This window comes from Pogona vitticeps, chromosome 4, assembly GCF_051106095.1.
Source record: "Pogona vitticeps strain Pit_001003342236 chromosome 4, PviZW2.1, whole genome shotgun sequence".
NCBI lineage: Eukaryota > Metazoa > Chordata > Lepidosauria > Squamata > Agamidae > Pogona > Pogona vitticeps.
This window is the reverse complement of record NC_135786.1, coordinates 91,837,802-91,863,238: the sequence shown is the minus strand read 5'-3', so window position 1 is coordinate 91,863,238 and position 25,437 is coordinate 91,837,802. Positions and strand designations below refer to the sequence as shown.

Sequence of the window (25,437 nt, the reverse complement as noted above, 5' to 3'; positions counted from 1 at the left end):
ACACTTGTCTGTCTCCACTCACAGGGTGCTTTACTCAACTTAATTTTGAATTGAATTTCATTCTGCAAGAAGGTAACATCTCAACATTCTGAAGAGACTGGTTTCAAAGGCTCTGTTCTTATCTGGCAAATAATGTATGCCTCTTTGGCAGCAAGCCGAGTTTTGCCTCAACTCTTAGTTAATATTTCTACCTTCTATCTCTTATAGGAACTGCTAATCTGATTTTCAGATCTACATCTTTATATACATAGCCACTTTACATGATTATTATGTGTTAACTACCTTAGATTGCTGTTAAATGCACAGTCTTACAGCTGAAGCCTAACCATGTTTACTCACAAGTAGAATAGTGATTTGAGTCGGGTTTGAATATTTTGGGAGTGGGCATTATTTGGATTCCTCTGAAATCTGGGAGGTTTTCAGGTAATGTGGGCAGGACAATTAGTATGATGTTTAGAGGAAGATTTCGCAATAGACATATCAGTTGCACAACTCATGCTATTTGTGCTATGCTGCTGTAACTGGGTAAGAGGATTTGGGCCACTGTTTCTAATGAAGGTTGCAGTGAGATGGTTATCTCATGTTTTGGACTCCTATTGGCATGGTCAGATTGGATCTATTTTCCAATCACTACACAACATACAGGCAATCAAAAACCAGCCTGACCTTTTTCCATGTCTGTCTGCACCTTTCTGGATCACTGGCAGGGGCTACTGTTTTTTCTTATCATGGGTGAGTTCTCTCTATTGTAATTTAGACTCCAGCATGTGCGATCACAATTATTGAACCAACATGGCATGTCAACAGTATGCCACTTACCAATATATATTTAATTCTAGCTTTTCTCCCATGTAGTGAGAGATCGAATAGGAAGTGGAAGGGGGACTTCCCCCTTTCTTTCTTGGAATATAGTACTATGTCAGTAGCTTAGCAAGTCAGTTCAGCGATATGCTACTTCCTAAAAAGTTTTTTTGAAAATCCCCCACTCCCCTGCTCAGGGAAGATAGGGGAACATGGAGGCAGAGGGAAGAAGTGGTCTATATATGGACACTTTGAGGTACGGTGTGATTTCTTGTCCCCAAACCATCTGGTACTTCATTTTGAAAGCAAGGATTGCTCTAAATGGCATTAAATGTATGCTCATTTGACAGAGCGTTACAAAAACATGCATAAAACAGGAATTGAGTTCAAGGAAATGGAAATCCTCCCTCATTATAATAAATGCATTTATATCCTGCTTTTTGCCAAGATTTGGACCCAAGGTAGTTCACAATGTAAATGAAAAATGTATACAACTAAAAGCACAGTAACTTATAATTTTAAGACACTACTAAACAAATTATACTAAAACAACCAATAAATTAAAACAGTATTAAAGCATATATTGAAAACTACAGCCTCCCTTTCATCAGCAACCAGACAGGTACCAAACACCGGCCTGAATTAAAACACCCTTGTATTTCGGTAAGAAGACAACAAGGAAGGGGCCATCCTAGGCTCTTTCGGGGGTTGTACAACTTGGGACCAGCCGCCTAGAAGGCAGTCTCCTGCATTCACAGGAGACTTGTCTGAGAACCTAATGGCAAGAAGGGCCTCCTCCAACCCCCACGGCTGGCTATATGAGGAAATGGAGCCCTTCAAACAGCCTGCCCCAAATTGCACATAAAGAAAGCTGGCTCAAAATGAAGTGTTGTAGACCTTCTATAAAAGGCCCACATCTCTGTGTAAGTCTTGTTTGGTTCTGTGATTGCTATGCATATTCAATTGACCAACAAGCCTTTTGCAGCTTGCTGGGACTAGCTAACAACTGGTTTATAAATAAGATAAATACTGCATTATGGAAACTGGAAGGGCTGCAAGGATTCAACAGATTAAAATATAGATCAGCATTAATGGTGCATCTAAATGCCTTTCCATCTTTAAAGCAGCAGAATATATAGTTGAAAATGTTTTGCCTAAATTAATTTTTTCTTTTCTTTTTATGAGACTTGCGTGTGGTCAGAACTTCACAAGATTCGACAGACTTTCTTGAAGCCTTTACATATTGGACTTTGTATGTCAAGAGCACACTATAAAGCTGAAATAAAGAATAGAAAAGAAAACAAAGGAGGTGAGTTGACCTATTTTCCAGAGAGCCTTTTGGATTTAGTAATATATAAGAGAGTTGACAGAAGCTGTGAAGTTAATGCCTTTGTTCATTTAGCACAGTATACCGTATTTGCAGGCATATAAGATGACTTTTTTGCCCTGAAAAACATGCCTCCAAGTGGGGTAGTCATCTTATAAACCGGGTGCACCCAGAGCGGGCAGCACGTAGCGCAAGGAGGAAAGAGAAGAGGTGAACGAGGAGGAGGTGGAGGTGGCGCCTCTTCTCCCGAGGAGGCAGCTGGCGGCTCCAGCTGTCGGGTGTGGCATGGCCCAGCAGGAAGCAGCATGGAGAGGCAAGCCCAGCCCGGGAAGCAGGTGGAGCTCTGTCCCTACTGGCTCAGTCACTTCCTCGCAAAGTTGCCCTCGCAGAAAGCAGCAGCAGTGCCGCCTCCTTCTGCCCTGTGACCTACCACCATGTTGCCCGGGCGGAGAGAAGCTGGAAAGCAAGCGGTGTGACAAGCCAATGCCGCCCCGCTTGTTGCCAGCACCGCCGCCACGTCAGGCTCCCGAGGAGACTTCTGGAGGCCGGGCGAGCGAGCAGGCTCTGGCCTCTGCCTCGGGCCAGCTGGTAACCTGCCCCAGAAACTTGCTTTCCTTCTCCCTCTTTGGCTCCTCCAGCAGGGTAAAAGGCAGAGGGAGGGGGTAGTCTTATACGGCGAGTATATAATGAATGCTATATTTTGAGTGGAAATGTTGGGGTCGTCTTATATGCCCTTCGTCTTAAATGCTGGCAAATACAGTGGTGCCTCGCTTAACAAGCGCCCCGTACAGCGATGAATTCGCATAGCGATCCCTTTTCCGGGATCGCTAATGCGAAGGCATCGCGTCGGCCCCAATGGGCGAAATTCGCATAGCGAAGATCGGTAAGCGCTTCACTTACCGACCTTCGCTTTGCGACCCACGGATCAGCTGTTCCGTGGGTCCAAAATGGCCGCCGGAACACCTGAAATGGCCGCAGGCAGCGTTTTCACGCCCTTGGTAAGCAAGGGGAGGGCGCGAAAACACGTTAAACTATGTTTAATGTGTTCCAATGGCTTTTTTTGATCCGTACAGCGATGTTTTCGCATACCGAAGGTTAATCCGGAACGGATTAACCTCGCTATGCGAGGCACCACTGTATGGTAATTTGCTGTGTTGCTAGTTTTCCAAGTTATTAGAAAGAGATCTTAGCCTGAGATCTTTTAAATGGAAAGGGATTGGACCTGGGACTTTTATTGTAAAGCGTGTGCTCTGCCATTGAGAATTGAAAGCAACTCAGACACAAGGGTCAAAAGTCAAGGGCCTTTTAAAAGCAAAAATTCAGAGAATTTTACTTGTTACATGGTGAATTAGTCTAGTTTTGCCTGTTTATTGAATGCATATTCTCATTATGAAATAGATTTCCTCACACAATTCATGGGCATTTTAACTACTTTAAAGTAGAAGGCCAATATTGAATCCCCTATAGAGTGGTGCCCCGCATAACGAGCGATTCGTTTAACGACGAATCCACATAGTGATGTGTTTTTTGCGATCGCAAAAGCAATCACATTGCGATGTTTTAGATGGCAAAACATCGCTTTGCGATGATCAGTAAGCGTTTCGCTTACCGATTTTCGCATAATGTTTTAAAAACAGCTGATCGGCGGCTCCAAAATGGCCACCGGGTAAATAAAATGGCCACCCGCAGTGTTTTCGCGCCCTTTCCTCGCTTACCGGGCAGCGAAAATGGCGGCCGCATTGAGGATTTTCGCAGAACGGTGAGTTTTTTTCCCATAGGAACGCATTAAACGTGTTTTAATCTGTTCCTATGGGCTTTTTTGCCCCGCATAGCGATGAATCCGTATAGCGACGATTTTTTCAGAACGGATTATCGTCGCTATGTGGGGCACCACTGTACTTTGAAGAGCTGGTACACCCAAAATTCTGCTATTGATGGGAAACCGTCTGTATAAAAATAGCTTACTATACAATTAAGTGGATTTTTCTAATGTTTTCTCCTAGGCAGGAGCAAGAGGCTTTCAAAGTACTACGTATAGCAGAGTTAGCTTCTACAAGCAGTAATATAAAGTAGATTCTTGCCCAGTATAAAAATATCCTGAAAAACCTAGTAAAGCACAGATTATTCGCACCTGCCAGAGACACTCCTGAATTCTTCACTGTTTTGTACTCCGTAGGAGCAGCCTGCTTCATGTTCGTGCTGGTTACTATTGTATATTCAGAGCTTTATTTCCCAAATGCTGGGTTCATATTGCTTCCCAAGGGTAGGAAAAATCTAATGCTGAAATCTGCGGTGTGGTCCAGAATGCAAGATGGTTGTTAAGTTTTGATACAGTGAACTACAGGATCAAGTTGTTTAGGCTCATCTGTCCTCAGTCCATTGCACTTACAACTTTATGTGCGAACAAGAACTCACACGTGCAACCACCTACAGAAGCAACCACATAGATTGATTAGTCTGTTTCAAGGAAAATAAGGCTGTAATTATAGACGTAACTTGTTGCAGGTTGGAAAATGAGAGCTATATGCTCCAGCCACATGTGAAACATACATGTTAGTGTTATTGTGCTTTAATAAAACTAGAATAAAGACCCAGTACCCTACATTGTGACCTAACAAAGGCAGAAAGATTTGGGACAGTTTAATTTAAGAAACATTCAGGCCTTATGTAGTTGTTAGGAATCTGTATTGATAGTTATGTGAACAGAAAGAATTATCTAGCCTCATCCTCCACTGTCATGAATTCCAGCTTTCTGAATAGGTGAGATTTCCGTATCCATGTACTTTCCATGCAGTCAGGAACACTGGAGAATCATGTGGAGTCTGTTTATGAATAAGAACTGTTTTCTTCATAGAGCACCACCCTCCACATATGGAGGGCAGCCAAAAATTTCACCAGTGGGACCTGGCTAGCTTCTCCCTTTGTGCAGCTACCTATGCAGATTCCCAGTGACTGAAAGGGGCTTTAATACGTTGTTTTAATGGGATCGCCAGTCTGCCAGATAAAGTTGTGTGTGATGATGTTTCAAAAGTGCCAGTAGAGATCAGTAAGGTTTTAGGAAATGAAGTATTACCAGATTATTCTATTTTGTCCTGCTAGAGTCACACACTTCTAAGAAGATGCCTTCAGTAACAATAGCAGGGAAAAAAGTGTCAAAGATGACATCTCATATGGAGCTTCATGTGAGTAAATGGATTTTGTTGAAGTGTTTCATGTATAGTATTATGACAGACGGGTTTTTTTTTACTGAAAATCCTGCATATATTTGCAATTACTTGTTCTTCTTCCCCAAGATATCTATCATGTATATAATTAGCACTACCTCTGCTTAATATTTCAGGTTCTTCAATCAGCTCTTGTCACTTTTGATTTAATGGAGAGTATTCTGGCCAGAGTGGAAGAACTTACTGACACTACTTGCTACTGAAGAAACTGATGGGATCAAATGAAGCATTTTGTTTACCTTCTCCCAACAGTATTTCACATCATGTACTGTATCATTCTGACATTATGACTTGAAAATATAAAGTCCCTAGCTATTTACTGAATCATAATTGTACAGTTTGCTAAAGAGAAGGTCTGAGACCTTCAAGAGCAAGCTTGATTGGCATATTTGCAAAGTAAATGTGAGGTAGGTCTGAGATTTAATTAAAAACTGCTCAGCAGGAGCATAGCACAATGCAGTGGCCTGAACTACGTTTCTGGTAGGGAAAATTGGCAGCAGAAAGTTTTTCTGTGCCATAAGTGATGTACTAGGCTTTTTGCATGGCACAATTTATGTCATGTGCTGTGATATAAAGTGTACTACTTAATATAATCCACAAACAGGAATGGGGATAGGCACTAATAGGTATGCACTGTGTCACTTGATGGGTAATATCCCTACTTACTGATCCACCAACTCCAGAGAAAGACGAGTTGATTTTACCAATCCACTCTGCCCTCTGTCTCTGAAAATCTATTCCAGAGAATTGGGGAATAATAGCAGGGGTTGCAATATTGGGCAGCAGGGAGGCTGCTGGAAAAAAAATTAAAACAACAACTCTTGCTTTACATTTCCTTCAATGTGAAGTCCTTGCTAGATTTCAGCAGAGAACAGAAATAGCTCTTCTGTGCATGGAATGGCCAATCTAGTCTGGATTCAACCTTGTACAATTCAGTTCTAGTTCAGAGAACAGAAATACAAAATATTATTGCAGTTTAATACCTAACCTAGATGGCACAGGTTTATATAACACCATGTGCTAGCACTGTTGTTTAAACACCAAAAAACATACTGTGGAATCCCAAGATACATGGTCATAGTTTCTAAGCATTTCAGAAAGCAGCAAAGAAGAAGCAGCATTAGACAAAGACAGCCAACATGAAGTAAGTCAGTTATTGATCAGTTCTTTTGCTTCTGTTATTTCATATTCACAAGGAAAATAGCTATCAGAAAACAGTACAAATTGATATGGGATGTCTTCTAAACTTGTAGCTTAGAAACTGTGACATACAGAAATGGGACTCTATATAGCACTGTTAAGTCACATGCTATATAGCTATTCGCATATGATCTAGCAGTAGAGGGTGTTGGAGCAGTCCATGGCACAGCACTATGACATACATATCACAGTCATATGTCATCAAGGTGATACAGTAGAGATCTTTCCAGCTGTTTTGGCTTTGAGTAAATGTTCTTCATACAAATTTTCCTGATCATTCCTGCAGATATGTCTAATATACAACATTCCCTAGCAGTCCACCTGAACAAATACAGTAGGAGATACAAGTTCATTGACATTAAAGAGCATATACTGGACAACAAGAAGACGTTTTATTTCCATTTGCTTTGGGGGGGCTAACATCAACAAACAATTCATCTGTAAGAAAGGAGGAACAGAACTTGAACAACCATTTTGTTTCAAACAGCATCATTAATAATCATGTACATTTGGAGGACAATGTTAGTAGCTCTTTCTCTGTGCTGCTAGTAATGAATGTTCTACAACATTAAGAATATTAGGACATTTCCACTCAAGGTTAAATGCAAACAGTATTTATCTTTTATATTATTTCAGAGGCTGAAAATGGATTTTTAAGTGAGCAATGATATGTCTTTTGATGGTTATGCAGGAAATTAAACTTTAATAAATTACATGCAGGTTTTCATGTTTTCATTCTGAATGTATCTGATGCAGAACTGTTTTCCAAATTGATACACTTCTTTGTGAATGTGGGTTTTTACAGGACAAAACCGAGGTATTTTTCAAATAAACATGGTCAAAGTTCTAGATGAAGCCTTAAGTAGTATTTATTAAAGTGCACTCCAGTTGGCGCTGATGAAGCATTTTCCAAACAGAACTTTGTTCTACAATCTGTGCCTTTGCCATCAGCATTCTGTAGCGAATGTTATCCAGATGTGGTTTTGAAGAGGTCTTTACAGAAAGAGAAAGATACAGCAGGTTACAGCTAATGTAACTAATCCAGAGCAAGATTTGAGAATATCTTTGGAGTCATTTTATCCAGGATTCCTGTTACTCATGGAAAATGAATCTGTAAATGACTCATTTTCAGGTAACTGACAGACTTTAAAAGGCATATGACTTCATATCTAATTCTGATTTCGTATTGGTGTGATCTAGCCTTACCCGACTCATTATGTTAGAGCCTCTTCTGATCTTGGTAGAAAGAGCAGCAACATTCCACAAATAAGAAAATGAAACACTTTCTAACCCTGCTCAAATCAAGGGTACCCTTAATTAAAGGCCACCAGGTGTGTCAACCAGTGAACCTCAGGTTCAGTGCTTCACATTTAGTACCCACATGAAAAGGCATGGGATGTGTTTTGTCCCACTACATTATACTGTATGTGTTATGTGCCATTAAGTTGGTTCTGACTTGAAACAACCCTAGTATGGTTTCCAAGGAATGTGAGATATCTAAGGAGTGAGTTTACTAGTGTTGTCCTCCAGTGAATTTTTATGGCTGAACAGGGATTTAAACCCACGTCTCCTGAGTCTTAGACACACTACAGTGCATTGGTTCTTAATACAGACATTTTGTTGTTTAGTCAAGTCGTGTTTGACTCTTCGTGACCCCATGGACCAAAGCACGCCAGGCCCTCCTGTCTTCCACTGCCTCCCAGAGTTTGGTCAAATTCATGTTGGTTGTTTCGATGACATTGTCCAACCATCTCGTCCTCTGTCTTCCCCTTCTCCTCTTGCCTTCACAGTTTCCAACATCAGGGTCTTTTCCAGGGAGTCTTCTCTTCTCATGAGATGGCCAAAGTACTTAATTGTGTGGAATAATTTATTTTTATGCAATGATGTAATTGCCATGCTACTTTGTAGTAATTATCTGACAATAAATACATATGGTTGTTTACCTTTGCTATAGTCAGCATGAGTTTAACAGCTTCAGCAGTATTGTGGACTGGTATTAGTCGTAAATTACTGCCTAAGAACCTAAAGCACAGAAATTCATAAATTTCAGTCATGCTAACTACAGCATTTACAATTTTATAGTATGAAATAGAATAGTAGCATGCTAAGCATATTTTTATGTGCAGCACTTCAGGAATTTTACAAAATGTGGCATTCATCAATATGATTGGGGTGCTGGCAGATAGAAGAACAATAAAAAATAAAAGGAAAGCATTGAAGCTCTTCAAATGTTCTGAAACTGACAAATGTAGGTTTGGTGTGCTCTTAGCAAACACAATTATTACTGTTCAATAAATGCTCAAAAAACCTTTCTCTACTTCAACACCTGTTCATCTGCCGACTTGCTATACTGCTGATCCACCTGTCTATATGGTCCTCTTTCCACAATTTATTGCACACTTATATCACTTAATCTTGTAATTAACTTGGTATTTTTGACTTCATAACTCAAACCTTAGTTTTAAAACTGGCTAACAAAATGAACAGCAAGAGCTATCAGGGTAGCCAGAAGGTAAGGTACAGTATGGTATGTTACCTTATAAAGGAAGATTCCCGTAATATATTAATATACAGTGGACCCTCTACTTATGGAATTAATCCATATTGGAACGGTGGCTGCAGGTCAAAAAGTCTGTATGTCGAGTCTCCATTGACCTACAATGCATTGAAAACTGATTAATCCTGTAACCTGCTGTTTTTGTTCCATTTTGGGTTTTTTTCTGGTCTGTAGGTTGATTCTCAGGCTGCAAGTCGAACTTAAATTTTGTGGCCAGAGAAGTCTGCAACTCGAAAAGTCTGTAAGTCAAGTCGTCTGTAAGTTGAGGGTCCGCTAAAGAGAATCTTCCTTCATATTAAAAAGCAAATGGGGCAGAAGGCTGCATTTCCCAATTTGCCTGCTTCTTTATTGGCATAAGGATGAGTTCACTAGCAGAAGGAGAGATGGGCATCAGGGAAGGAGTGGAGTTCAGAACCCTGATTTCTGATATTTCCTCACTTGATAGCCTAGTCCTAGGAGGCAATTTGGCCCATAGGATAAATCAGTCCCCATGTTAAACCTCTATGACTGGACTCCAGGAAGCACAGGATTCATTTTTATATCATAGCCTGAGCAAACATATGCTGCAGTTACAGGCACAATAACTTGGAGGCAAGTCTCACTGAAATCAAGAAGATTTACTTCCTAGCTAACTTTATTACCAGAGGGATCGGAAGTTCTAATAATTCTTGAAAATATAATCTCTAGACTGGTTTACATTGTACAGTATCTCAAGATTTGTAACTTGTACAGTATTTGTAAAATGGTCCCATATTGTGAAAGTGCCTTGAGATATGTCCCACTATTTCCTGAACAAGTAACAAGACAAAGTTATACTGCTGAAATTATTTGGCTGCTTTTCAAGCAAAATCCATTTCACCTACAGATTGGATGACTCAGCAGCTACTGGATATATAGTCTTGTGTCCCATTCCCTTTGGTACGGAAACAAACCATTGATGATTTATTTATTTCATACCTCTGTTGAACTTTGAACATCATATCCCATTCCTTTGGTCCATGACGGGCAGCTGACAAAAGCAAAAACCCATTCCTATGAATGGTCATGAACTTCTTTATTTTTTCAAAAAATAATTCTCTGTCTGTGAAAAATAAGCCTTGAGCATTGCTCAACAAAAATGCAACACCTGGAGAAAAGAAAATTTATTATCACTTTTTAAAAAAACATTCATTCTTAATTATAGTACTACTAAATAAACATTATTTAATTATAGAAATAGTTCAGAAATGCATGCAAAGCTGCAATTGTAAGTACTGTACATATACACAGAGTAAATGGGACTGCCAAGTAAATGGGTCTAGGGCAGGATGAAAGAGTGTCCCAAAGCTATCTGCTAACTTCATTGCAGTGGTCCTGTAATTGTGGAATAATTTGGTGTGAGAATCTGATTAGTGGAATTCCCTCAAAAGGTCTGAAAAGGTATGTGATGGGTATAAAAATGGGATACAGAATTTACTTTGACTTAGCTTCTCTAAGGAGACAATTATGCTGGTTTAATATCTTGTCACTCACTCTGTACTCTGTGTATACTATGCTTTGATTCTGCTTGATTGTAAGGATAGCTAGTTTTCTTATTTTCTTTGGGAACTTTTATTCTCATCTCAAGCCTTTTATAGGGTTAGGGTTAGTGTCACAATTTTGGACTTTTTGAACTAAGTTTTAAAGTTGCTTTGAGCTTTATTTTCTTTTGACTTCTTTTCTTTTAACATTTTAAATAAAATAACATTTTGACAGCAGTCTGGTTATTTTGGGAATAGAGGGTTTTGTTGGTACTAAATCCAGTTTTTGCCTCTATTGGATTCTTTTGCATTTTGTGGATATTTTTGGTATTCCCGCCTGGCAAAATTGGTATGCAAATTGAAGTGTGCAACCTTGTCAGTTTTTGGTGTTCCTGGACCACTCGGTTGTCAAGGTGGCTCAGAGTCTTGGGAAGGAACTGGACAAGAAGATTTTCTCTAGCCATCAGCACCTTGATGCTCCTGGAGGTTACCCACACCAGGAAAGTCAGGGTAGTGTGGCTCAGTGGTTTGTGTGGATCTCTCTATACTGGCCATGATCTTGACACCCTGGTATTATACCACAAGGTTTGTAAAGACCACACCTTAACTATTGTTCTCCCCACTTCCCTCCCTACGTGATTTTAGTAAGGAATCCAAGATGTCTGCTCAAGGTCCCAGCTAACACCTTTATTTAATGCCTGAATTCACACACAGAGCAATGAGTATATAGTTACATGGAAAGATCCAGGGCATTTGCCTACCAAAGAGATGCAAATGAACTGGTGGTTTAGAAAGAGATAAAGCTAAAAATGGCATGCATATTTAGAGTTATCTATTGAATTATAAAGAGGGGGATGAGTATGCTGGTAAAGGAAATCCGATTGTTTCTAGTTTCTTGAAATATTATCCAATATTAACTATAAAAGTTGACAGGGCTCCAGGTTTTGCTTTGTTTTTTTGTACAGGGATTTTACATCTCAAAACAACCCTGGCTCAAACCCTGATATGTGTACTATCAGACAACCCTAATATTTGAGACCAAATTACTGTATGTTCTAGAGATGATACAAGGCTTCAAGATCAATAGTTTCCCATTTGCCATTCTAACTTTAATCTGTTCCTAATATAAATGTGCCTGTGGGGTAAGCAGCCTTGTGGATTTTCAGCCAGTTCCTCAGGTATGGTTTTACATGTCTGTCTGCCTTGCCAGAATTGAAGATACTGTACCAGAAACAGAAAAGATAATAGATCCATCTTCTACTGAATCTGAATAGCGAACCCGGTGTCTCTGGTTTTGTAAGGATGTTGAAATTTCATGACCCTAAATAGATAAGATGCTATTAAAATATGTTTACTATTCTGTCCCTTAGGTGGAGCTATTAGAAAATGCTTGCATATTCAAAAGCATAATGCAATGCAACATAACGTAACATAAACACAACTCTAACTTACCCAACCTGGTATAAACCAGATGTTTTAAATTATATTTCCATCAGCCCCTGCTAGTAAGTCAAGTGCAGATATTATGAAATGATCATGAGACTATGCAGAGATGAAGATCAAAACAGAATATCCAGGATGGAAAGAATGACATTAATTGCCTTTTTAGAGCCTAGAAAAATACTTTGGAAACAATTAGTTACAGGTACAAATACAAAGTAGTTAGCTAACATTATAGTTACACCTTCAAAATTTAACTCTTTACCCCCTTGTTTTATTGAAGGACTACAAAAAGAATGACGTGATCCCTTAACTTACAATTGTAACTTAGATATCTGGCAGAATGCCTTCTCCCACCAAAATCTACCCGTATCACTCGATCTAGCCGGAAGGTGCGATTGAGGAGCCTAACACCGAGGGAGGCCCGGAAGGAAAAAACAAGAAACCAGTCCGTCTCGGCAGTGGCTCCTCGTCTTTGGAATAACCTCCCTCCTGAGATCCGCATGGCCCGTTCGCTGGTATTTTTAAAAGTCGACTGAAAACCTGGTTGTTTAGGCAGGCCTTCCGTCCAGGCACTTCTTGATTTATTTCTTCTCTTTTCTTCATCTTGAATAATTGATTATTGTTGCCGTATATTGCTGATACATTTTAAGTTGTTTTATTTTACTTGCTATTAGCCGCCTAGAGTAGCCAATGACTAGATGGGTGGGATATAAAAGCTACTGTAAAAAAAGAATTAATTATAAATAAGCAATTATAAGTCCCCTGTTTTCGCAGAAATAAAAGCGGTCTTGGATTCCCTTGCCTCTGGCAAGGCACCTGGGAAGGATAACATCTCTACTGTAGTGCTGTAAAGAGACCATCACCACTGAGCTGTATTAAATCTTTTGTTTGCTGGAGGGAAGGTGGAGTACCACAGGACATGAAGGATGCAAACATCATCACATTGTACAAGAACAAAGGTGAAAGGGGCAATTGCAATAACTACCATGGCATCTCTCTTCTCAGCGTTGTAGGAAAGCTGCTTGCCCATGTTGTGCTGAAGAGACTCCAGGTGCTTGCAGAGTCTATCCAGAATCACAGTGTCGACTTCGAGCTAATAGATCCACCACTGACATGGTATTCTCCCTCAGACAGTTGCAGGAGAAATGTAGGGAACAACAACAACCATTCTTTGTAGCCTTCATAGATCTCACAAAGGCCTTTGATTTGGTTAGCAGGGACGGCCTTTTAAAAATACTTCCCAAGACTGGATGTTCACCTCGGCTCCTTAACATCATCAGGCCCTTTCATGAGGAAATGAAGGGCACTGTAGTTTTTGATGGCTCAACATCCCTTTGACATCTGAAGCGGAGTGAAACAGGGCTGTGTCCTCGTGCCGACCCTGTTTGGCATGTTTTTTGCTGTCATGCTGAAGCACACCTTTGGAACTGCAACAGAAGGTGTCCATCTCCAGACTAGATTCAATGGAAAGCTCTTTTAATATCTCTAGATTGAGAGCGAAGATCAAAGTCCAGCTGAAATGCATGCGGGACTTCCTCTTTGCCAATGAAGCAGCTGCTGTTGTCCATTCTGCTGAAAACCTCCAACAACTCATGAATCACTTTAGCAAGGCCTGCCAAGACTTTGGACTAACAATCAGCCTTAAGGAAACACGTCATGGGCCAGGGTGTGGACTCACCTCCCTCTGTTATCATCTCCACATAAGAGTTGGAGGTTGTTCATGACTTTGTGTACCTTGGCTCAATGATCTCTGACACTCTCTCCCTAGATGTCGAGCTGGATAAACGCATTGGCAAAGCAGCTTCCATGTTCTCTAAACTCACAAAGAGAGTATGGCTTAATAAGAAGCTGACGGCATATACCAAGATCCAGGTCTATAGAGCCTGTGTCCTGAGCACATTCCTGTATTGCAGAGAGTCCTGGACCCTTTGTGCACAACAGGAGAGGAAGCTGAACACATTCCATATGCGTCATCTCCAATGCATTTTTGGTATCACCTGGCAGGACAAAGTTCCAAATAGAGTAGTTCTAGAACAAGCTGGAATTTTTAGCATGTATACATTACTGAAACAGCGACGTCTACGTTGGCTTGCACATGTCGTGAGAATGGCTGATGATCAGATTCCTAAAGATCTCCTGTATGGAGAATTAATGCAAGGAAATCGCCCCAGAGGGAGACCACAGTTACGATACAAGGGTATCTGCAAGTGGGATCTGAAGGCATTAGGAATGGACCTCAACAGATGGGAAACCTTGACATCTGTGCTTTCAGCCTGGAGGCAGGCAGTGCATCATGGCCTCTCCCATTTTGAAGAGACCCTTGTCCAGCAGGCCGAGGCAAAGTGGCAGTCCCAAAACCAGCAAAATCAGGAGCTGGACAAGGGACAGATTGTATTTGTCTTCAGTGTGGAAGGGATTGTCATTCTCGAATTGTGGCCTTCTCAGCCACACTAGATGCTGTTCCAAGTCCTCCATACAGAGGACGTTACCATAATCTCTCGAGACTGAAGGATGCCTAACTAAGTTGCTGTTATTTGTACTGTTATTTGTAAACAGCTACTTCCAAGAGGTGGTCTTCCACATTAGTTCAAGTTCTAACTAATACAAAATTCTATTTTCAAGAACTATCAAATAGGTGTTTCTAGAAGCTCACAACTGGATCACGAAAGCAATGGCCATCCTAATTTTTACCTGTAGTCCACTGCCTGTATAAACATTTCATTCAACGATCATAAGCAATAATGTGGAAGATGTAATAGGTGCCCATCAAGTTAATTCTGACTTATGGTGACTCTTGTCGGGATTTCCTAAATACAGAGTACTCAGAATTGGTTTACCAGTTCCTTTCTGGGGGTCTGGGGCTGTCCAACTTGCCCAAGGCACATAGGCTAGCTTTTCTCTTGGAAAGCTCAGTGGAGAATCACGTTCCCAACCCCTGCCTCTACAACCAGGTACTCTGACTCACTGAACTATCCAACTAATCTTTGAAGACCCATCCATGCATTTTTCCAAACATTTTTGAAGTAATCAACACATGCTGCTATCATCGCTAGTGGAAGTGTAGAAATGAATTATGTGCTGATGAAGTTTTCAGTTTTCTTACTCCTAAAGTACTCCATGTTCTAGCATTATGAGAAAGAGGAAAAATCCACACTATTCCTCTTTTAAAAGCTCTATTGTCCACTTCGCACTCCTTTAAATGTAATATGCTATAAAAGGCTTTTTTTTTAAGTACCCATAATTACCAGGGTCCTGATGTCTGTCTTATTTATTTAAATATTTAAAGTATTTTCTTTATTCTGCTCCTCAGTCAAAAAAGCTTCCTGAAAGGCTTACATACAATCAGTAAAAGGCATCACCTGCCTGCAGGCTTACAATCTAAAAATAGAAATAGACACAAAAGATAACAAAGAATAGGAAGGGAGGAAAAGCAGGCAGGGGGAAATACAGCAAAAAGCCTTTCAGCAAGGCTGATGGAAAAGTGGACATTTCCACCTGTCTCTTTCTACTTGTAGCCTGTTGGAATGGCTGCCGGTGGTGACAACGTGAGGAGACTTTAGAGAGCTCTGACATAAACGTAGCTGGCTATAGGCTTCAGATCCATGTTGTCCATCTCATGCCCACTTCCAAAGTATGGAGAGATAAAATAGCTGAGTCTTCTCGCGTCAATTCTCCTGATTTTGTCCTTCACACCATCCTCCATTTCAGCTTGTTACAGTAAAGGAAGAAGTACAGCTGGTATAAAGAATAAGGGAACAAACTCATGGCTTCCTCCCCTCCCACTGCAACATAGGAGAGGGGACTTTTAAAAAGTACAGAAATTGGTCTCTTGGTCACAGCCTAGAAGTCCCAGTGGTGCAATGCTGCATTTTGATACAAAAAAACTTATTACAACAGTCCAGAGAGACATGCCCAACCATCAAAACTTCTGACTTAAGCGTCTAGATCTTCAAATAAAAATAGTTACATCTGAAATGCAACGAGAGTAGTTACACTAAATTACTTGCGTTTTGTTGCAATATATTTCTAAGAAAGACTATTTTTCTGCAATAAGTGCACATGAGCTGGGGTGTTTTGAATTATTTGAGTTATTTGGGGCTCTTTGTTTCACTATCACACACTCTTTATGATGCTTATTTTCTCTGCTTGATGAATAAAAAGGGGAAAATAACTTTTCATACCTAGAACAATTGCTCCGGTTGAGCTGTATGATCTAGAGTTCTAGACCAGTGGTTCTTAACGTGGGCGATAATGCCCCCCAGGGGGCATTTTCATTTTTCAGGGGGGCAGTAGAACGAAAAGGGGTGGCGTGGGGGCACTGGAGCAGAAGGGGGCGGTAGGGGGGCGCTGGAGCAAGCCAAACCTGTGAAGATGGCTGCAGCCTTTTTACAGTGTGCATGAATATATATTTTCCTCCAATCTTAATTTAGTTTCAGAGTTTTCATCTTGAAATTTTTAGTTCCTGCATTGCGGTTTGTTTTTATGCCCTTTTTTATTTCTTTTTGCGTCTTAAAATTCACTTGCAACTAAATCATTAAATGTTACTTTTTGGGGGCATTTCATTTTTTTGGAATTGAATTTTGTTTTCAGGGGTCATTGGATGTAGGTGTCTTAAATAAATAAATAAATAAATAAATAAATAAATAAATAAATAAATAAATAAATAAATAAATAAATAAATAAATAAGAAAGATATCACCGCAGGGAGGGGGGCGATGATAACTTCTTCAATGGCTCAAGGGGGCGTTTCTTTCAAAAAGGTTAAGAACCACTGTTCTAGACATATGGCAAGAAATGTTCGGACAGAGGATGTCAGCACTGCTGCTTAGAAGATTGTACTGGATATCTGTCCCCTTTGATTTTGCAACAGGGCAACTCTATTTGTGAATAACATGTCAGAGACTTAAAAAAGACCAAAAAATGTTTGTATGTCCTTTAAAGAGCATTGCTACTAAAAGTTCAAACCAATCCTACTTAAAAATCTGTATAGCTATACACTTTTCCTTTTAATTGTATTTTCATCCTGAGATAAGCTAAGAAAGCATCTTCCTATCTGTTTTGTTTTCCATAAATCAACCGAGAATGTCAACTTTTAGAGCCATTTGCAATGCCCTACCTTCAAAAACTGATGCTGCCAACAAAAAAACGAATGCTAATAAAAACCCTACAGCTTCTTTTTTTAAAACAGAGCAACAGTGATCAACGTTATAGATTAATCAATCAGAATACTTCCCCAAAGCAAGAGGAACATAGACAAAAACCTCTCTTGCACTTTCTGCATCGCCTGTTTGTCATTATGACTGCCCATTGCACGCCACAACTGCTGTTAACAAACTACAGTAAAAGAAGACTCGATGGTTGGTGTATCAAAGTTGTGAGCATCAGCTGAACTAACAAAAAGTCAATGCAAAAACCATTTTATTTGTCAGGAAACAGGGGTGCCCTTCATCAGTAAATAATCTCAAAATGACATCGAACTGGTACTGCAAGTGCAGGAAGAAACGATGGCTCACATACTCTTAGGAAGTTATGCATAACAGCAGTGGCAAAGTATCTCCCCCAACTCTTCACATTAAGATAGAGCAATTCTATGTACAAATACAACAGAGATTATGTTGATTTTCTCAGTCATTTTGAGAAGGCAGAAGTGTTCTAACAAGGCCAGATGTCATTACCCAGCTATGTACCACCAAAGATATCACCATGTTGTTTCCTTTGTCATAGCAAATACACCCAGCTGTGATATTTGGCATTTTTCGATGGGGCCTTTCTATGCGTGTGCTTCCATCCTTTAACACACAGTCATGCACACCTCTGCTATACTTCCCTATACTGTACTCCCTTATTTTTAATACCTTCACCATTGTTTAATTTTTTAACACATAAACATGCGGTTATGGTTAGTGTGCTGACTGTACAGCTGAACCACTAGAGAAAGTACTGGGTGGAGGAGCTGTGGGTAGGGGGCAGAGGTTCAGTGCACAATGTAGAATGGGTCTGTTCTTCAACATAGACATTGTAAAGATCAGACTATACAATGCAGTAAGCTAGTATTTAGAAATGGTACTCCCTTCAGTAGTGAAATACTGTACATTCTTGTACTATCTCAGAGAGGTCATATGTGTCTTAGCAATGAGCTTTTCTTACCTTGCACACTAGTTTGTTTTGTTTAATATCTGATCATCAGGAGGTAAAGACAAACTTAATTTTAAAGTCTGATATCTGAGGCACCTATCTCTGAGGAAATCATCTTGTAAAAGAAAGGAGAGGCTAACTCCAAGTCATTAATTACTAATTTTACCCTTGAATGATTGCATTTTAGGGTCAAAGACTTTCACATCCTTCAAGTTTTTTCCCCAAGAAGGAGGTGGGTTATCTCCTTTTAAAAATTCCTTGGCTCTGAAAACCGTTGATTGACAGATGCACAACTGCATTTTTTCAAGGTTGCTGGTGCCATCCAATAGGAAGATACATCTTCTCACTTCATCTCATATTAGTAGGTAGGGGAGGTGGCATGAAGAATATAAATAAACAGCTGTAACTGCCTATGCATTTTGCCCACACTCATGATGCAATAGCTCTAAATGAGCACACAATATGGGCTCACAACCCTCCACTAGAACTATCTCAAGTTCAACATGACACCAACTTTAGTGTTGCTATTTAGAGATGCATTGACAGTTAGTCCTTATGGACAAATTTAGGTAATCTTTGTTTTATTGAATATTTATATGATTTAGGGCTCAGTTCTGGTTAATGTTTTATGCTTTATCTTCCTCAGTGAGTATTCTAGCGTAGCTGCATGTGACTTTGAAACAGTGTGACTTTGAAACAGGGTGGATAAAAATCAATGATTTTTAAAGTCAAATTGATTTAAAGCATCAACAAATCTGATATTTTAATTTAAATCATGATGCAATTTAACTCAGATCCACTATGAAACATACAGGAATTACTTGCTTTTAATGTACACAACATGGGTTTGTTTCTGAAGTGGTGACTGAGGAACAACTTTTATAAACAGTGGCAGTACCTGAAGAGATGAACTTATAATCACTGTTGTAATCCATTGTGTCTTTTCTTGCCGATTGTTTTCAGACATAGTGACACGGTCACTAAAGCATCTGCAAAATAATTCCAGCCACAGTCTTCTAATACATATGGAAATAGCACCTATTGTGAGAGGAAAATAACTGAAATATAATTCATATATTGTAAATAATGTTAATTAGCAAGAACATTCTATTGGGTCTTTTTTTTATAGCCAAAATAATAGGTTCTGCCAAAATAAGAGAAGCAAAGCAAAAGCGCCTATAGAAGGTATAATCTATAAAATACAGCACTGCTTTTGGCTGCAATTCTTAGAACACTGATGAAAGCATAACACCTCCCCTTCACAAAACTCAGTAAAAGTTGCTTCTCAGTAGATAGCATAGCTCTTATGTTGAGTTCTTAGAGACTGCACATTTCCTCCCCTCCTCTCCAGCTGTGCAACACATTTGGACAGAATTTTTCAAAGCACACTACATTATTAATGCTGTCAGTCACTGTTCCCACAAAGGCTTAGTCCCAAGGATTCTCATCACAGCCAGGCACTTTTTAAAAATAGATGGCTGAGAAGCAGCTGAGTTTGAGAGACATTGCAGAATAGCAAGGGCCTTCTTAGGAAGGCTGTATCTCTTGTTCTTCAGTTGCGCATATTGCTGCCACTAGGTTCATTTTTTAAACCTTTCCCTGTCTCCTCTTAGCATTTCAAGTGTTGACAGGTGGCAGGTGGAGACTCTGCTGCTCTTCCTAGCTTTCTGCTGCCTTATGGCAACCGCCTTATGTCGTCTCCTTCTCCTCTTGCCTTCACACTTTCCCAACATCAGGGTCTTTCCCAGGGAGTCTTCTCTTCTCAGGATCTGTCCTTCCAGTGAGCACTCACTGGATGGGGAGGGGGTATTCACTTCCTTCTAAGCCAGTGGTCCCCAACCTTGGGTCTCCAGGTGTTCTTCAACTCCCAGAGATCCTGGCCAGCAGATGTGGTGATGAAGGCTTCTGGGACTTGAAGTCCAAGAACATCTGGAAGCCCAAGGTTGGAGACAACTGTTCTAAGCCACTGGATTCTTTAAAGCTGGAATAGGGCTTCTATATTACTGCACTAAATCAGCCATTCTGAACTTTTCTTGGGCCATGGCCATAAAACACAGTTTGAAAGAAATCTAGGCCAAATCAGGACTGTATAAGTCACATAACAAACTTTATGTGAAGAATTGTCTCCAGTCTGTGGCCCCTTCAAATGTGGCAGGGCCTGGCTGCACTAAACAGCCACTCACCCGAATTAGCTGTATTCTAGATATGGAGGATTTACCATGATCACTTCTTGCAAATTAACTAATTCTTACCGCAAGATTCACAGCTATATTGACCTCACCATTATGGGGGTTAAAAGTCAGGCCTATACATTTATTTTTATCTGACATCCTTTAACAAGTATTAAGGTGTGCCTTTAACAGGATAGTTAAGTGGATATATGGTTTTTAATACCAAAGTGACCTAAGCTTTCGAACTGTATAACTGAAACAATGACAAAGATATTGCAGCATCTTAAAAAAAAAATTCTGTCAGTATGCACTTTCATGTCAGATACCCCAGACACATAGAATATTGCAATTTGACTACAGATACAAACAGTATACACAATTTACTCCATTGTATTGCCACTAATGATTTGGGCCTACTTGTTATTTCTGAGCCTCAGATTATTGTTCTGAGAATAAACTGGGGATGTTTAGGATGGCATGTATACTACCTTAAATATTTTGATGGAAAACCAGGAAAAATCCTATTACCCTATTATTGAGTTAATCACAGCAACCTGAAGGGCAGAAATTTAGCAAATACTTTCTGACAAAGCCTGTCAGAAGGCGAGGTATAACACTTGTTAACAAAACAAAAAATTTATAAGGCCACTTAATGAATTTTCTCTGTGTGTTTCTGCCTCAGATCTAGATCATAATCATTAAAGCTTAACTGAAAAAACCTGTTAGCAATTAAAGTGACACAATAGTTAGACATGGCTACCTTTTTAAAAATTCTTAACAGAGGGAGTACTGAAAACAGTACTGTATCTCTTACACTCCAGCTCATTTCAGTTTACTTAAGTGAAAATTAAAATAAATATTAGTTATCTTGAATGCAAAGTCGTGTATTGTGTAATTAACTGCGTATCAATCAAAGGAGTGTAAATCTGTGCATATGGGCTTTGTTGCAAAGGCTTGTTAAATTGATGTAGGAATGAAGAGGATTTTAGATCTTTCTGAATTATTTATCCCATTCCCACCTAGCAGGACCAATTCTGTGTTTAGAGCTGAGGCTGTATGTAATGCAAGTCAGGAGGCTTTGGGCCTAGTTCTGGAAGGGCCTTCCTGCATGTCGGAGCTGAAGAAGGGTGAAGATTGTGAGGAAATTACAAGTACGATTTGGAGAGCTCTCCCATAGTCCTTGGTTGTTGGGTTTTTTTTTAAAACTGTCAGTAGGCAAAATTTAAATGCATAGATCTGTTTCAATGAATTATGGTTGGTCAGCGAGAAACAACACTATCTTCTGGTTAAGGTAACCTTAAAAACTATTCTGAATTAGGGCAGCCACATGTCTTCATTGACAGAGAATCGTCCTCCATTTTGAAGGGCTGCCACAATATAGTCCTCTTTTTGAAGACGTTCTCCATTTGAAAGGCTGTCTGTTCCAAGTGTGATTTAATGCTAAAGAATTTTAGAGAGAAATCAGTGATCTTGGAGTTGCCCATCAGTACTAGAAACCTGAACAACAGATGCAGTTGGCAGGTAGATTACATGGACCCAGTCTTCCTCAGTCCTAAAAAGTGAACCATGTAATTCTGCTTAAATGAAGAAAAATAATTTCTAATTATGTACAGTAAATCTAAATAAACACATTCAATGTCTCCCCCTCTTTTTTTAATGATAATGCATACCCTCCTTTTTAGTGATTTATAAATGGCCACCCTTCATAGGGCTTAGAATCAGCCAAGATTGAATGAGGCAACAGCAAATTTGGGATGTTATAAAAGGGCAGCAGATTTCTACTTATTTAATTTCTTCTTTTATACACCTTTTCATTTGGTTGGGAAAGGGATGCCTTGAGCAGCCACACCTCAGGGAGCAAAGTATTTTGGGTGGGCACCATTTGCTACCCTGTTTTAGGTAGCAAAATATCTTGTGCTGGCTTTCTTGAGATGATTAGATCCGTGACACTGTCATAGCTGATATACTTTTAGAAATAATGCCTTAGACAGGAGCTAGTTATGTTCGATTCTTTGCTGGTAGTCACTACTAATAATGATGCAACTGTTCCTGAGTTTCGAATTTATGCTAAAATTCCTTTTAGTGCTATGCAGTAGAAGTACAGAGATCCACAAAGGAGATTAGCTACAAATTCCCCAGAATCCACCCGTTTCTCATTAACTGGCACTTAAACTCTCAATAACTGAGACATTTGTAGGAAGAAAAACAAAAAACATTTCTTACAATTGCTTGGAATAACAGGATTGTGTATGCTGTTTCTTTACTGCACTCACACTTCACAACCAACTGAACAGATCAACAACAAATAATTGCCACCAATCCAGCAAAGAGAGGGAAAGAGCTCTCAGTAGAGAGGAGGGGCTGTATTTGAATTCAAAGGCCGGAAGGAACAATTGGTTAGTGCTGGACAGATATACAACCACCCCAACCCAGAAAAGTACTTCCCAGTTACTCAAACCATAGTCAGCATGCAAGGGTGCAGACAAAGCTCCAACAACAAAGGAGCAGTGAATCCAAAATAGTATGCAAGAATAGAATTAAGGAATGGTTCAGTAAACCATAATGGTGGTGGTTGTTTCACAAATGGTGGAGACAGTTACATTAAGTACCAAGGTGCAGTAGACCATTGCAATAAAAATAACACATGCTACTGTTTGTTATGATGTTTGTTAGAATATACTTCCAATCTGAACCACTACAAAAATTGATAGGAATTACATTAATAAATGGCATGGTATCTGATTTCTGCGCCCATTGCAGAAAAGCATTCTATGGAGAGATGAAATCTCTTTAGATGCAGGGCTGAAGTGTCCACAAAAAGAAACTACATGGTTATTTTGTTTTGCTGAGTGCATGTACATTAAGTTAATAATATTTGTTCTCAGTATAGTGTGTTTGAAAAGAAGCCAATACATTTGGCATAGAGAGCCATTTAATAATGTGGGATATATTATTATTTAGGGGTGGGTTTTTTTCATTCTTTGTACTGTATCCTCATCTTGCCTCTGTATCAGGGAAAATAGACTAACACAACAACTTCTGGTATCACTTGGTAAACATGCAAGGCAGAAATACGTGCTTGCCATTTATAGCTATGAATGTGGATTCATTGTTCAGTTTTGTTCTCCTTGTAAGCTTACAGTATTCTCAGATGCTTAAAATAATCCAGAAACTCTGTCTTGCTTACAAATGTAAGTAGGGGTTTTATCAGTTATCAAGCATACTCCAAATTCTCTATTTTGTTTATATGTATTTGTCTTGTTCGTATATATTTGTCAATTGTCTCTGTTTTGTTTGTATGTATAGTGAACGAAATGTAGTGCACTTCAAACAAATTGTTCTTATATTCAATCTCTCTCCCTCAAATAGGACTCAAAGCTGTTTCATATGGGACTTAAATTCCAAATAAAAGGATACTTTTTAAGGAGCTAAAGTCTCATGTTGGACAGATATACAACCACCCCAACTCAAACAATACTTGTATTTCTGAGATGTGAGTAGTGGGAGAAAAATTTATTTCAACAACATAAACAGCCCAAAAATGAAAAGCAGTTGACAACTCCTCTCCAGATATCTCAACATTATTTTCCGAAACACAGAATGCACCTTTCAGATATATATAGTTTTCTCAGACTTCAGGTAATCCTGCCGTCTTTCTTTGTATCAGAGTGTTGCACAAATTAAAACTATGGGCATATATGAAATAAAAGCAAAATTAACAACAAACTAAAATGTTAGATCATTTTTATCAGAATCAGGCTACTTTAATAGTGTTATTTCAGCCATTTGCTAAATCTTCTTTAGTACAGTACATGTGGTGGGGTATTAATTGCATGCACATGAGTGCTGCATAGATTGAATTTCTCTCCAGTCACAGAAAATTTGTCCTGTATCCAAGTAGCCCCATTTTACTTGATTATTCTTTGATCTTCATACTTTGCTTCAGAGTCTATTAAGTGACTTCCAGATGGTACAGTTAGAGTCATGTCCTGGTGGGAAATATTACAGTGGTGCCTCGCATAACGAGTGCACCGTTTAATGATGAATCCACATAGCGATGCGGATTTTGCGGTCGCATACCGATGTTTTATCGCATTGCTATGGGGGAACAGCTATTCGGCGGTTCCAAAATGGCCGCCGGAACACCCAAAATGGCCGCCGGAACATGGGGGAACGTCGCAGAACGGTGAGTTTGGGGCCAATTTGGAAGCCAATGGGCTTTTCCGTTCCATTTAGCAATGTTTCCCCATAGCGAAGGTTAATCTGGAACGGATTAACCTCGCTATGCGGGGCACCACTGTATATTAATCCATATAATATCAGTATTAATCCATTCAGCAAGGTACAGTATGTTGTTTTTGTTCTCCATAGCTTTAGCCTAGCCACTTCTGGTTTAATATTTAGAGTCTGAGATGTGTGCAGAACAGTTTTCCTTGATTTTAACCATAATCTAGAGTGTTTGGTTACATTAACATAACAGGTGGCAAACCATTGACCCGTTTTGTTCAACTCTGTCTGCTTTGACCTCACCTACTCTCAGATTGAATATGTCAGAGACTGAACCCTTCTGCCTGGAAGAATTATAAACAGCTGTGGAAGAATTATAAAGAGCTACTTTGTTGACTGCAACTCCTACATCTCTGGAAGATGTAGTCCCAAATCATAATGTTTCCCAAGTTCTACTTATAGGCTTCTTCAGTGGGGTGACAGTCTTTCACAGTTTGCTTTGATTTCATCTACTGAAATCTAACGTGATGCGCTTTTATTTACTATATACCAGTGGTGCCCTGCATAGCGACGTTAATCCGTTCCGGATTAATCGTTGCTATCCGGAAACATCGCTATGCGGGGGGGGGGACCCCATAGGAACGCATTAAACTTTGTTTAATGCGTTCCTATGGGGCGAAAACTCACCGTTATCCGAAGATCCTCCATAGCGCTGCCATTTTCACTGCCTCAGTAAGTGAGGGCAGCACACGAAAATGCTTGCGGCGGCCATTTTGTTGATGCGGTGGCCATTTTGGAACCGCCGATTAGCTGTTCTAAAAACATCGCAATGCGAAGATTAGTAAGTGAAATG

General features: G+C 39.7%; 2 protein-coding genes across 2 annotated transcripts in view; one reads left to right on the top strand and one right to left on the bottom strand.

Annotated features, from left to right (window-relative positions):
• Window positions 1–7,401, top strand: part of GLMN (glomulin, FKBP associated protein) — a 32,621-nt gene extending 25,220 nt beyond the window's left edge. The window contains exons 17-19 of the mRNA XM_020807146.3: window positions 1,987–2,110; window positions 5,228–5,310; window positions 5,469–7,401. Of these exons, the coding sequence (XP_020662805.3) occupies window positions 1,987–2,110; window positions 5,228–5,310; window positions 5,469–5,555 (294 nt within the window). The 3' untranslated portion in view covers window positions 5,556–7,401. The remainder of the gene's footprint in view (window positions 1–1,986; window positions 2,111–5,227; window positions 5,311–5,468) is intronic.
• Window positions 6,727–19,631, bottom strand: C4H1orf146 (chromosome 4 C1orf146 homolog). The gene is made up of 5 exons (XM_072997940.2): window positions 19,085–19,631; window positions 11,836–11,929; window positions 10,067–10,235; window positions 8,496–8,574; window positions 6,727–7,545 (listed from the first exon to the last, which is right to left on the bottom strand). Exons 1-5 carry the CDS (start codon window positions 19,151–19,153, stop codon window positions 7,411–7,413), a joined length of 546 nt encoding a protein of 181 aa, XP_072854041.1. The 5' UTR covers window positions 19,154–19,631; the 3' UTR covers window positions 6,727–7,410.
• Window positions 19,632–25,437: the final 5,806 nt, after the last annotated feature.

Coding starts and splice junctions, on each gene's coding strand:
- C4H1orf146 (XM_072997940.2), bottom strand. CDS start 19,153: ATGTCTGAAAACAATCGGCAAGAAAAGACACAATGGATTACAACAGTG. Junction 10,236..11,835: donor TATTATCTTTTCTGTTTCTG/GTACAGTATCTT, acceptor TCTTTTCTCCAG/GTGTTGCATTTTTGTTGAGC. Junction 8,575..10,066: donor ATGTTCAAAGTTCAACAGAG/GTATGAAATAAA, acceptor TCTGTGCTTTAG/GTTCTTAGGCAGTAATTTAC.